The sequence below is a fragment of the Lepeophtheirus salmonis genome, chromosome 5 (genome assembly GCF_016086655.4).
Source record: "Lepeophtheirus salmonis chromosome 5, UVic_Lsal_1.4, whole genome shotgun sequence".
Classification (NCBI taxonomy): Eukaryota; Metazoa; Arthropoda; class Copepoda; order Siphonostomatoida; family Caligidae; genus Lepeophtheirus; species Lepeophtheirus salmonis.
In genome coordinates, this window is record NC_052135.2 from 32,882,262 (window position 1) to 32,896,438 (window position 14,177).

At 30.9% G+C, this 14,177-nt stretch overlaps 3 protein-coding genes across 4 annotated transcripts in view; 1 reads left to right on the forward strand and 2 right to left on the reverse strand.

Moving 5' to 3' along the window:
• The window catches only part of LOC121117492 (alanyl-tRNA editing protein Aarsd1-B), a 392,734-nt gene that overhangs the window by 261,436 nt on the left and 117,121 nt on the right, over window positions 1-14,177 (forward strand). The window lies entirely within an intron of this gene.
• On the reverse strand, window positions 8,920-10,083 carry LOC121117236 (uncharacterized). The gene has a single exon (XM_040711605.2). It carries the CDS (start codon window positions 9,837-9,839, stop codon window positions 9,495-9,497), a length of 345 nt encoding a protein of 114 aa, XP_040567539.1. The 5' UTR covers window positions 9,840-10,083; the 3' UTR covers window positions 8,920-9,494.
• On the reverse strand, window positions 10,307-14,166 carry LOC121117235 (E3 ubiquitin-protein ligase RNF19B). 2 transcript variants are annotated; one of them, XR_011780184.1, is made up of 8 exons: window positions 13,154-14,166; window positions 12,234-12,760; window positions 11,991-12,171; window positions 11,751-11,928; window positions 11,565-11,682; window positions 11,236-11,511; window positions 10,428-11,164; window positions 10,307-10,378 (listed from the first exon to the last, which is right to left on the reverse strand). XR_011780184.1 is itself a non-coding variant. In XM_040711604.2 (7 exons), exons 1-7 carry the CDS (start codon window positions 13,917-13,919, stop codon window positions 10,862-10,864), a joined length of 2,349 nt encoding a protein of 782 aa, XP_040567538.1. In that variant the 5' UTR covers window positions 13,920-14,166; the 3' UTR covers window positions 10,307-10,861. The 2 variants fall into 2 exon arrangements, 1 of the variants encoding a protein (XP_040567538.1); XM_040711604.2 differs by having other exon boundaries at window positions 10,307-11,164.

Here is a 14,177-nt window from a genome sequence, read left to right on the forward strand (position 1 = left end):
CAAGCTACAGATTGATTCAGCACATTGCGAATAATATATATTTGCCTTATTAATAGTAAAATTATCTACAAATTAATTTGTAATATTACGTCTTATTCATTGACATCATCATGGATAGTGTTGAGACTTGGTCTGTAACGGAATTTATTTTTATCTTCTGTCTAAACAGAAATCTCCAATTATATTTCAATATTTCTTCTTTCAGAAAAAAAAAGTGACGTGAGAACGGAACGATTTTTTTGTAGATTGAAAACGAGATCAAGTTAGTTAAAATGATAACAGTCATAGATCGATCAAGGATTTCCAGACCGGACAGAGTCCCAAGCATAACCAATCTAAATAAGGCCCCTAGTGACATACTCAAAAAATGCTCCTTTGCATTATCCAATAATGGATTTTTTGTTAATCCATCTATACAAATAGAAATGAAAAACTTATCTTAAAGCAGTTGTTAAATTGAAGACCAAGTGATCCATATTTGCCCAAATATAGTTGACTATCAAAACAACTTGTTGTTCGGTAGAGACGTCAACGTTACTTCAATAATAATATTCTATTACAGACTATCCTATGCAAAGTTCATTAATTCATTTTTTATAAAGTGACATCATTTGCAGTATCATGGTGAAACTTTACACACTTTATACCTTCCCGATCTTAATGTATGGATCGAATATCTGGAATCCTTACAGAAACTATTTGATTAATTCCTGGGAAAAAGTACAAGTTAAAGCCAGTGTAATATTTTCAGACCAGAAACATAAAACTTATGTGTAGCATTAAATAAATCGCAATGTCAACTCTCATCATAACTATTTCTTACTTTGGAGCTGTAATTCAATCACTAATAGCCTAATAATAATGTATTTTTTTAGAACTGCTAAAATTGGTTTATAAAGGAGGACTTTTATCCATTAAAATTTTTCTAACTCCAACGGCTCCTCAATTAAACAATATGACTTTAAAGATTCATGTAAGGTAATAATCTCCTTATGGAAAGTCAAAAGAGGGATTTACTATTTCTCTTTAAAATAATAAAAATAAGATGAACGTTAAAAGTGTAGATCATAGAGTCAAATCATAAAAATAAATAAATCAAATTATTTTATGTCGCAGCTTCAAATGATACTTTTATCGATAGCATTTAGAATATTGAAACAAGATATCATAAGGCAAATAGCGACTTGAATTTTTCCCTTCGTCATAAGAGTTCAATAATCCTCCTATGTAATGCATGTTACCTCTCTTTTTTAACACTTCTTTATTAATCTAACACCTGATTTTTCTTTATAAGGATCCAGAACAAATTGTGATTCTATAGCGGAAAAAAATCAGCTAATGAGGAATTATGTTGTATATATAACATTTTTTAAGCCGTTGCTTAGATTGAGCAGTATTTTTTCCCAAAAAGAAGCAGTGTGAAATATAAGCACGGAATTGTTTTTTATCCATTCTTTTGAAAATAACGAAAGTAGCGTCTCATTTAGGACAATAACTCACAAACTAAAGAACAGATTGTGATGAAATTTTAACAACCGTCTATTGAAAGTTGGTACTAGTGTTGTGTCGGTCCTAATTTATTCGTTCCAGTTCAGTCTTAAGACCGGTCCTTAGGACCGTTGGTCCTTGGAATTTTTTAATAAAAATATCGATGATTTATTAAGCCAAATAAGATTCATGAAATATTTATTAAGATTATTGTACATATATCTTGCAAAAAAAAAAATTTTTTTTTCATTATAATAGAATAAAATACAAACATATTAGATTGTTACTTATTTATATCATTTATTCTACTAATTATAAGAGGGAATAATTTAAAAAAAGAAAAACCCACTCATTGACGTCACGAAGGATAATTTTTACTTTCTTTAAGGACTGACAAAGGGGACTGGACTTATTGGGATGGATAAAACCTGACTGGACTAGACCGCAATCCTCAATAAGGACCGACACAACACTAGTTGGTAATAGCTGAAAATGAGGTGAATTTAAAAAAATAGCGCTATGAGTGAAGGCCAGGACTTTTCGGCCCATGTATTATATATATATATATACATTTTACCTTTATAGTATCTCGCCATGGTTTCTTCGAAAAATCAGTTGATATTGAGTCGTTCATTCCTAAATATGTAATTATTATTTTATAATTGTAGTTCAAAATTGTTTACAGCTTACCAAGAACAAATCCTAATTCAACTATTCAAGGCTCATAACAAAATTGATAAGGGGTAAAGAAGCAGACAAATCGACAGGTGGCAACCAAATACAGTCTAAGTTTTTATGTACCTGTGATAATGCTGTATAAAGGACACATCTGGATGCAAGTTTTAATTGAATTTTTATCTGTTACGCCACGTAACCAAAAAACATGTTTAAATAAAAGTAAAAGATGTCATTGCACGTTACCTCTCTTACACATATTCTATATGTTGTTGTCAACCATCGATTTTTCTCTTTCTTTTCTCCGAAATTAACTAATCTTTTTTCAATTATTTTCAACGAAAGAAAAAAATTTCAATAATTGTATGGAAATTTTCACGTATTCCACTTCAATCAATAAATGTTCAGAACGCAAACAAGAGGCAAGAGAGTTGTTATATTATTATTGGGGTAACGCTGTCACGTATGTAGTAGTAGATAATATTATTAAATCTTGACACTACTCAAATCCACAAATATATTTTATTTTGTTCACTGAGGTTAAAAATTTAGTCGGTAGCCAAAACAGTAGTAGTTAAATTTTTATTACATTCATTTGGCAACTACACCTTTACATAAAGAAATCCTTTTTCTATTTATTTTTTTAGGTAATAAAGCATTAAAATCAGATGGAGTAAAAGGATGAAATCATAGACACAGAAAAGGGTTATTAAACAATGGCTTCCTACTAAAACGAAGGAATTATATACATATGCATTGTGCATAGCCAAAAACTTAACACCTCTTTATAAAAACAATTATGAAAAGGTTCATGTATTCGTTAATTATGATCAAATGTATTTTATTACATTTGATACATCTTAATTCGATATAAAGAGACGATCTTTACAATATAATAAAAAAAGTCGATAAAAATACAAGGACTTTCACAAATTGACAATGAGTTTATCCATTTTCTTATCCTGATGAGAGGAAGAGAGGCGATGTATCTTAAAATCATGATCTGATTTGACATCATAGATAATGGAAGAGAGTATCGTCTTGCATATTGGACACTCCTTTTTCACTTTTGACCACTCTAAGAGACATTTGAAGCAATATATATGAAGACAAGGATCTCCAAACGAGCGATCATTTTTTGACGGTATTTCCATACATACTGTGCATATTTCTGACATGCTGAACGATTCTAAATCCAGAAATATCTTGGGCTTGTATAATAAATTAATAATGTCAGGACTCTTGTAAACGAATAAGTTCATCCAGAATTTATTTATAAAGACTTGTCATTCTTTCAAATAGCACTTGAAACTTCCAACGCTGATATGTACTTGTATATAGATATACATACATATTTAGGTGTATAAGACAAACAAATATTATCTATGTATGGCGTGTAAACATTTAAATGATTAGAGACTAAAATTTACTTCCTTAGATGAGAGATGGAGGATAGTACCTAGGCAATAACTTAACTTTAACTACGTTCAAGAATCATAGTAATTTATATTTCAATAACAAAAATGCCCATAACACACTTAATTATATACTCCGTTGAGGTAGATTTAATCTTTTACAGTTTACACAATGATATGTCAAAAATGTCATTAGGTACTTCTAGTCATAGATAGTTAGAAAAAGAAATGAAATTTCATTTTTTTTGCAAGCTTTTTTAGGCCACCTAAAAAATTCACAGGATTTACTTCACTACCGATCTATGTACTACTTTATCTCTGGTTGACAATCCTGTTATAAAGTGAATGTCAGTAAATATGTATATATATTTGGGTAGCCAATCGTTCTCTTTCCCACGAAACAAGTCCTCTTTTTACATCCTATCCGAAGCGTCCGGATAATTTTAGAAGTTAATGAAATCTCCCTTTTTTATGAGGGACTACGGCATATGCTACCAAATAAACTTACGAATAAACAAACAATGCAATATAAATTAAATTCAGGAAAGATAAAAATTGAACAAAAAAAAAAAAAAAAATTAAAAGCAAGATCCAAAAATATATTTCCTAAAAAAAGATTTCTCTTTCTCCCCTAAACCATGGAAATCAGCATGCAATCACCCTAACATACACTTGCAAGAAAAAAATTGGGAAAAAATAGAATTTACCTGATTTTTCTAACTATCAATGACTTAATCATTAGGTAACACAGTATTTAGGCTAGTAAAATGAAGAAAAATTAAGGTTCAATATGGGTATCAACATTATTTGTAAAAAATCAAAGTATTTTTGCATAAATTCTAGCTTCATCAAAAATCTTCCCTCTGCTGCTATAACTGCTTTACAGACTCTTAGAATTCTTGCTGTTACTTTTTCAAGATAGGCAGGTTTGATATTATTCCAAGCCTTAGTCAAATGCTCCATTTACTTGTGGGGTACTCATTGAGCTTGCAATTACATAATAGATAAGATGTTAGAAGCTTCTTTCTTTTCCAATAAGTTTGGATGTATGTTTTGAGTCATTTTCTTGTTGAAATTCTTCCAATTAAACTCTCTACAGAAGGAATGGCTTGCGTCTTCAGGATAGAATTATTACCATTCTGAAGGAATTAACTACCAATCTTTTATACATACCAGAGAGAAACATTACATATGAAATTGAGCCTGGGCAAAACAGCTGGATTTTTACAGACAAATAATTAAAAGATATTTTATGGATCTATTTTTTTGATAATAATTTTCAACGGGTTAAAGTAAAAAATATTAATATAGTCATAAACATTGGTGAAAATGTCGAAAAAGTATTTTTTCCCAAACTTTTTCTTTGTAGTGTATATCATATAACAGATGTAATGTCAACAAATACAAACTTTAAGATATATTTATTCTAGTGGTAGTACCCGACATTACACGGAGTTATTAGTCCTCAACGAACATACACATTTTGTTTTAATAACATAGAAGATAACACCCAACAAATCATTGGTGTTGCCCTCCGTTTTCACGTAGATACTTACTCAATACTAAGACATTCTCTCCTCAAGAATAAAAAAATAATAATAACAGATTGAGAAACAAATATCAGTATGATTTGATGAGCCAGGGAAAACTTCATCTTGTTTCTAAACCTGATCTTAAGTCACATTCATTTTTATTTTTTATAAATTTTATACATAGTACTTCCCGCTTTTTTTCTTTTTTAATATGAGTTTAGAAAAACGCTTGTGAGATTTAATTCATGTTATTCAGTGCTCCCTGTATATTATAGTTCATTTTTTTTTTCTTCATGCTGTATTGGTATATGAATCAGGGAGCACTATATACAGGGCATCCTGATGACGTCTTTTCATACATACATTCATATGCACATAAAATATGTTTTACTCGCTAGATAGCTTTTAAGTTTATATATGAGGGAGCCAGATTCCGACCACATCCAATTAGAGGAAGGATAAATTTGACGCAAAATTGATTGTTCCCCCTTGAATCTTGCGAAAAATTAAAAATACTTTTGCACCAAATTTGGAAATTCTGATCTTCCATTCATGCAAAAGGTTGGAGGTAAAAATCGTGGTGGTGATGAAATGCATCCACCTAATAAGACTCTTGAAGATCCACCAACTTCGAATTTATTGCAACTACTAATGTGCAAGATAATCAAACAAAGGTGTGTCTTCCACCACCCGTTTTCTTTTTTTTTATATGTCGATGAAGCGTGACGTCACAGCCGATATATTATTAAATTAATCGATTGAGTTAAACCTATAATTATAATTGATCTTAATAATTAAGACTAAAATGCTATTGAGTTTTTAAACAAATTTAACAACTTTTTAGATACAATCTCTTAAAATGTTGAAGTTCTTAGTTAAAGATTTATGTTCCGATATGAATAGCCAAATTCATTCTGTGAATATTTATTAAATGATTTTTTAACTAAATGTATTAAAATAATGCTAAGACATAAGGGTTTATTAAACTAAAGGCTTTCAATATTATAAATAGAACAAACTGATTATAATGTCAAATATATACAAATCTGTACAAAAAATAAATTATTATAAATATAAAAGTTAGTTTTTTCATCTTTTTCAATATATTTAATGAAATGGTAACTGCGGGTTGTGCTGGTTGTAAAAATGCTCAAGAGTTGATGACTGTATCATACTGATGCACTATGAATCTCGAGAATTCTAAAATGGAACTTATTATCCGTTGACATCATCAGGGATATATAAGCTGGATATAGATCCAAGTATGACCATACATTATTATACCTATAAATTAACTTGTGGAGTACTTAAAAAAGTATATTTAGCGTCATCCAACTTAAACATTGGCTTCTGAGATCTTAGTACTACGGTTGACTTTGGTGTTAATCTGTCTCAAGATATGATGACTAAAAAGTATAAAAATATCTACCTTGATTTAGCTGTAAAATATTAGGAATTCAATATTTCTTACCATTTATATTTAAAGAGATTCTTATGATGATCGTTGAAAGTCACATCATATTTAATTCAAAAATTTCAAGCAAAAACGTCATTAACAAAAAATAAATTATAACAACAATTTATATTAAATCAAATGGCTGAAAGATAAAATACTATTTTAGGATTTTAATTTGGATTTAAATTGTTGAAATTTTGATAATCATAAATTGTTTTAGAATTTCGATTCTAACTTTTTATAGTTGATGCACAAGGAGCCGGAAGAAGGTCACTTGACTAAATTTATATGCAACCTTTCGAGGACAGAGACTTGAGTACTAGTCCCTGAATAATATCCTCTATATTCAATCTACCAGATTCTTCCCACTGACGATGAGTTTACCTTGAAACTTAGTAAATATTTTTTGAAGTCCTCCTTTAGTATCAAATCTTTCTACTTCAGCAATCATTACAGAAATCTGGTAAACAACACAATTAGCTTAGTCACAAATGACAATCGTACAGATCCTAGATTTATTACGGGACTTCATCACGAATCATTATATAAATAGAGGTAAAGGGAATTTTAATAAAAATAATTTTTATCTCATTACTATGAATACGATTGAAATAAAGTATTTATATTAATATTAAATACATTTTTCATATCGGCTCTTACGTCACAAAAACAATCCTTCTATTTAGCTTGACAAGCAGTCGGTACGGTACAACAATTCAAAAAGGAGGGATGGCCCAATGTATGCTATTGACATACCTTGTATTTCAAGTTAACTTGCTAATGTGGAGGTTAAACGGTCTTTTAGTATGTTTAAAACTATCTATACTGATTGAAGCCAAAAATTAACGGAACAAAATCTTTCTAAAATCTTAATTTGTCGATATAATATAGTAAAATTTATAAATAAATAATGATATATATAAAATAATACTAATTACTTGAAATTATTCTTATAAAACTGTATTTTTTCTTTAAATACAAATTGCTTAATTTGGATATTTTGAATGCTCATTTTTCAAAACTTTAGCGCTTTTTTTTTCTCATTTTGGCTAAAAAAATAGCTTAAAAATCATATCTAATAATCGCTGATACTTGAATTAAAAAAAGTAGTATGTACTAAAAATTCCTATAATTGTTAGATTTTTTTTTTGATTTTTTTTTGAGGGAAAATATCTCATTTTTTGGCATTATAATAGTTAACGTAAATAAACAACACTGAAATAAGATTTTATGAAGATGTAATAACATATTTTTGATACATTTCAGTTAATATATTTAATAAAATAAGGCAATTGAAGGATATTTTTTTTGATAGACAATAAGGTTTAAGTCCTTTTATTTATTCGGTCCAATTTTGACATCCATAAGCTCACTATTTTCATTGATATTATTAAATACAGGGAATTTCATTGCTTCAAAACTCGTTTTTTTAGGCCCCAAAATAGACAACACCAAAATTGTGACGTCGCGTGAAAACATTCTATATTCATGATACCCTCAGATCCCCTTAGCAGAAAAAAAAGTGTTCAAAAATGAATTTAAAGCATAAATGGCGCTCTTTTTTCGCTCAATATCTATGGGGCTACAACATTAAATATTTTTAAGTTAATTGTAGCTGGACGTGTCAATAGAAATACTTGTATTTTTATTAACCTTGATATATTCGTATTATTAACTAAAGTAAATTGATTAATAAAAAAATGTAGAAAATACCTAATTATATCCCTTTCTCTTTTATGTCCTTTCCTAATGTGGAAAATTAAATAACACATCAGCAATTCTAAAAAATATATATTGACTCCTAATGATATGGATTTAGGTACTTTTTGGTTCAGAACGTTAAAAATTATTTTAAAATAATTTTTGACACCCGGTACTAAATTAATATAATAAACTATCATCTTTGATAAATTGTCTTCATAAAATGATCGTTGGACTGTTTGAGCGTAATTGCCAGAGGTATGATCTTTGATATCTATAATTGTAATGTCATCTTGGAAAAAGGTGTGAGTAACATGGAGAGGTACTTAAGAAATTATTTAGCGTAAGGATGAATATAATCAGTTGGGCAAGTAAAATATTTTTGAATGCATCTTTTTCTTGATGTTGTGAGGTGATGATTGATGAATAATACAATACTGGGAAATGGACAAAATTTGAAAAAATGTAGTTTCCTAAAATATTCTTTCAACTCAACGATATCCGACTGATTGAACTGTGTAGGACTTTTTTCGTTCAAACTAACAGTAAAAACAATTTAAGGATATACATAGAGAGTATATAAAATATTATTATAAATTGAAGCCCTAGGCCTCATGTGGGAGGGAAAGAACGAGAAAAATAAAGCAAATAATTAAACTTTTTAAACTATATTTGATATATATAAATTTGTTTATTTTATATTTAACAATTTGTTATCAAAAAGTTACTGACTTACAAACTCCAAAATTTAGACTCCATTAGCAATGCACATGTACGTAATAGTATTCCATTTGATGTCATGAGTGATAAAATGCTCAAAAAAATGGTTGTCTAGTGTTTTTCTTTGAAAGATCGAGTTGTAACGTCTTGTTAGATAGTGTATCAAGATTTTATACATAAAAATATTTCATTTTGATTAAATTACAGACATGTACATATATTGTACACAATATAGACGTAGGCAAGTACTCAATAGTCAATTTCATTTGGGTATTTTTGAACTTCATAAAAAAAATATGATAGAAAAATCCATATTTATATCATTTAAAAAATCACAAAAGACCACATTAATAATTCTAAATCGAAAGGGTATATGATTAAATAATGTATTTTTACATACAAATGATACATCTACATAAAATGTGCTATAAAAATCACTGAAACATTTCATAAGCACGGGACTATTTGAATCGGGATTATAAAAAGGGATCTGTACAAAACTCGTGATTACGCAGATCCTGAATTTAAAAGACCAAGTAGAAAAAGGATATCCGAATTGATAACATCAATCGCATCTTCGTCAGAGTCCTCTTCATCCTCTTCACGATGTTCTAGATTCAATGACTGTGGAGGAGGAGGAGGAGGAGAGGAGAGTTGATGCATTTTAAAGACACTATCTGATTCAACGTCATAGATAATGGCGGAAAGTATTGTCTTACATTGTGGGCACTCCTTTTTCACCTTCGACCACTCAAGGAGACATTGGAAGCAATAGACGTGAAGACAGGGATCTCCAAAAGAGCGATTCCTCCTCGGAGGTACCTCCAAGCAAACGGTGCATATCTCTGACATGATTAAACTTTTCTTATAGCTTTAGAATTTCTTATTAAGAACGCGTGCAGTTGTCAGTGCGCTAATCCGGTTTTGTCATACTTCATAAATCCCTTTGACTTTGAGACAAACACAATTAAAAGGGATTCACAGAAATTATTATTTATACGTTGGATGTTGTTTTATACACTAGGATTTCACATGTTAACTTTCCTTTTAATATTCCCCATACATGACAAAAAAACGTTGAAGTAGTCGAAAAATTGTACTCGCCACCCCCCGGGTATTTTGTTTAAACTGAAAATTAAATATTAATAAATATATGTAACTACTTACTAAGCAGGGAGCTAAGTTAAATAAGCATGTAATAATAGGTTGCGTTATACAGATGGATGGTATACTCAAAATGTGAAGGATTCAATAATACGTCCATTATTTCGAATTCGTGCAGTAGATATGAATTCACCGTTGCTCAAAAAATTAACTCCTTTCTTCCAAAAAAAATTTATTCAAGTAAAAAAATAATTTAGTCATTTTAATGATGATATAATCCCAGTGATCTGGAAACGCTCTCCATCATTATTATAATAATTATAACATGTTCCATACCTTTATACAATCAATCGAAGACAAAAAAGGCATGTCATGTTTTTAACACGAAAAAGGGCGAACTCCTCTATGACATTACATATGTGAAAAATCATTATTGCAACGCTAGGTTTGACATAAGAGACTCAATTAAAATATTTTTACAATATTATTCATTATGAAATCAGTAATAATTAGTATTCATGAAATAATGCACACATAATCTAGAATAAATAACAAATACAAAAATAAGAAACAACAAAATAAAAAAATTAAATTGTTTTCCTATAAATACACATGCCCATTGATGAAGCAATTTTCGTGCAAATTTATTATCCCCTATAGATGACTTATCTGATCCATAATTTCAGGAACATCTTATTTCAAGGATGGATGCCCCATTTATGCACATTGGAGTATAAAAATGAATAAATAGAAGAATACAGACTACAAAATCAGATTTTGACTATAGTAACATTATTAATATCATTTCGTATCAATTTCTTCCTACACATATCAGGTGACAATCCTTCTGCCCCACCAGCCGCCACAGTTTTCATTTTGTCGTCAGAAACTTCTTTAGGGTCTTGATGTTTAACAGGCTTGTTTTCTTCGTTTTCATCAACTCTGGCTTCATTGCTAACACGGAAATTATTATTGTTGTTTTGAGCATCATCAATAAAACTAACGTTGTCATCAAACCGGACTCTTTCAGATCCATAGTCTTCCATACTAAGAAGACTGCTATTTTCACTTATCTGTAGAAAAATAAACAAAAACATTTTGAATAAAAATATACACTCTAATTCAAAATAATTGAACTCATAACCTGTTTGTCCAAATGTAGTTTTCTATATCTTGCTGACCGTCTCATAGCTCCTTGTATGAGCTCATCACCCGATGCAAAACTGACGGGACTTACTGATCTCGGAGTCTTAGATGGATGATTTGCATTTTGTATAACATTATTTAGTCTATTTGAGTGATGATTACTACTATTTTGTGTTGGTAATGAGTGTAGGGATATTTGATCATCTGTAGTACCGTTTGTATGAGCCATTGACAAATTGTCTCCATTACTAATCATGGATTGGCTATCTCCAAACTATATAACAAATTAAAATTAAATGGAGGAAGAATATCAAAAACTCGTAGTACCTTGCAAGATAAAACAGCACGAGTAGAGTTATTATCAATTGAGCTATCTCCACCACTCAGTCTTTCAGTAGAATAAGAAAACTTTTTTCGGGAATGAACATCGGCTCCCACTTCCAATCTTGAAATATATGTATGTACGCATATAAGTATTTATTTATATATATATAAAAAGAAACATTCGAGTACCTTTGTTGACATAAATAACTGGATGCAATGGATCCACAAATAGATGTACCAGCAACGGCTGTATTTGAAGCAGATTCTCTATCAACCTCTCCTCTATTTTCTCGTTCTAAATGGGATGCAGAGCCTAAGCTAGCTCCAAGACTAACTTCTCCAATAGAAGGATTTTGATTGCAGAGAACTATGTTTAATAACAATAATAAGATGATATACATATTACTCCATTCATATTTAATTGCTTACCATTTACAGGTTTATAATGAACTTCTTCATCGATATCAATTTTGACAGCATTTTCTGAATTAGACAAACCACATTCCTCTGAACTACAAAGTATTATTGGAACCACACCATAGACATAGACAAACAAAACAGGTACACCAATGCCTACAGCAACGGCAGCCATAAATGGTGATATTATAATCTAAAGTTTAAAATTATTATAATTAATGTAAAGTAATAAGTATAGAAGAAGAGGAAATTTACCGATGCAATTACGCCAGTACTTATAATACAATTTCTCTTATGTTTATTAGCTCTCCTATAATGTTGATGTAACTTTGTGCCTGTCCATATGGGTATTCCAATAACCATGGCAGGAATTGAAATAGAAGCCAGTAAAGCAATACCTAAAGGTGCACCCACAAGTGTTCCAAGCTGACAAAGTAACTTTTTCTTCCTAGACCATGGTTTTTTACCCCAAAACGTACAACCAGAAGGACTCAAATAGTGTAAGGAAGATATTTCTTTCATACACAACCAGCAAAACTCAGCTTCACAAACAGAGCATGTCATGTGATTGCAAGATCCATCATCCATTTTGACAATCAACACTGAGCATCTGGGACAGGATTTTACATCAGAAAGGGATGTGGTGGACGATGAAACACATCGCCGGGAGGAAGATCTAGCAGCATCATCACATGTTTGATTCGGATGCCATTCTGCTTTGCAGTGGTAACAAAACGATGCAGGGCACCATTCGCATGAAATCTTTGGACATGAAGCACATCCTAAAAATACGTAAATATAAGAAAATAATATCAATAAACAATTTATACTTTCAGTATGAACCTAAGTTTTGCATATAATCCAAGATGTTTTCGTATGAAGCTTTATTTTCGTAGAATGAATGCCTTAAAATGCTTGTAAACCCATATAAAAATTGGATTTTGTTGGTACTTTTTTTTAAGAATGCAAAAACCTTAAGTTAGGTCGAAGATTAAATCAAGGAATTATAATATCATTAATAAAAAAATGCATTGCTATATATGAGCAACAAAGGAACCACAAACAATAATAACATAACTTAAGATTTTGATAATAAATTCACATTAAATTGATAACAAAAAAAATATTATGTTTAATTGATCATCTAAAAAAAGTTTTATAAATAGGATACAAACCTGCAGCAATAACTGCATAGACACAGTCAGGAGCAGGACACCATCGAACGTCAGGATCACAGGATAAGACTTTCCTAAGCGTAAGGGATTCATAAAGACTCAAGAGTTTAGTGTTTCCGTCAACACAAGTTTCTACATCATTAGGATGCATGGACTCGGGACACTTGGGGCACTTCAAACTCACTCTCCCATCTTGAATTTCAGTACGAGCATATATTTTCAAGCACTCAAAACAAAAAGAGTGTGAGCAATTCATTAAAGACTTGAATTTTTCAGTTTGATTTTCCCAGAGACATAAGCAACAAAGATCTGGATCTTCATCCTTGAATTCCTCTTTCTCCTCCGACTCAGGGACATCTTTGGGAGGAGGAGGAACAAGAGCTTTAGACTTGGATGATGCATGTGGAGAGAGGAGAAATCTGGGAATGGAGAAAGGCCTTTTCTTTTGTCGCTCATAGAGTCCGAGAAGGCGACACTCTCCTTCCAACACACTTCGAACCTCACACGAGCGAAGAGTTTCTCCACATTCTGGGCATTTAATACTCCGATGTCCTTGAATGATCCCTCCTGAAACATGTTCTTTGAGGCAAGAGGAACAAAAAGAATGTGAGCAGTGATCCAGAATGGCACCTGACTCTTGCTTCAAGCCACAGGATAGGCAGCACTCCTCTGCTTCATTCTCCACTTCTCGGGAAGAACTTCCAGTGCTGGAGTGGCGCAGGATCTGTCCCACGCAGAACGGTCTCTTCTTTCTCGCTTTGGACATCACTTGACCTCTTTCTGTTTCAACCACATTCCCAATCTGATTCTCAAGAGACTCACTCCCATTTCATTGCCACTTCTTAGACTGTATTTGTCTGATATGATATTTATTTCACTCCAGATATCTTATTTTATTATACTTGATAAATGATATTTCTTCTACAACATAGTCATAGTCCATAGAGAAAGAAAGGTGACAAGGTATGGGAAAGACTGTTCCAGTGTCTTCAGCTGTTAACTTTGGTATGCTTAACGAATAGTC

Coding starts and splice junctions, on each gene's coding strand:
- LOC121117236 (XM_040711605.2), bottom strand. CDS start 9,839: ATGTCAGAGATATGCACCGTTTGCTTGGAGGTACCTCCGAGGAGGAAT.
- LOC121117235 (XM_040711604.2), bottom strand. CDS start 13,919: ATGTCCAAAGCGAGAAAGAAGAGACCGTTCTGCGTGGGACAGATCCTG. Junction 11,929..11,990: donor TCATTATAAACCTGTAAATG/GTAAGCAATTAA, acceptor TATTAAACATAG/TTCTCTGCAATCAAAATCCT. Junction 11,165..11,235: donor AACTACATTTGGACAAACAG/GTTATGAGTTCA, acceptor ATTTTTCTACAG/ATAAGTGAAAATAGCAGTCT.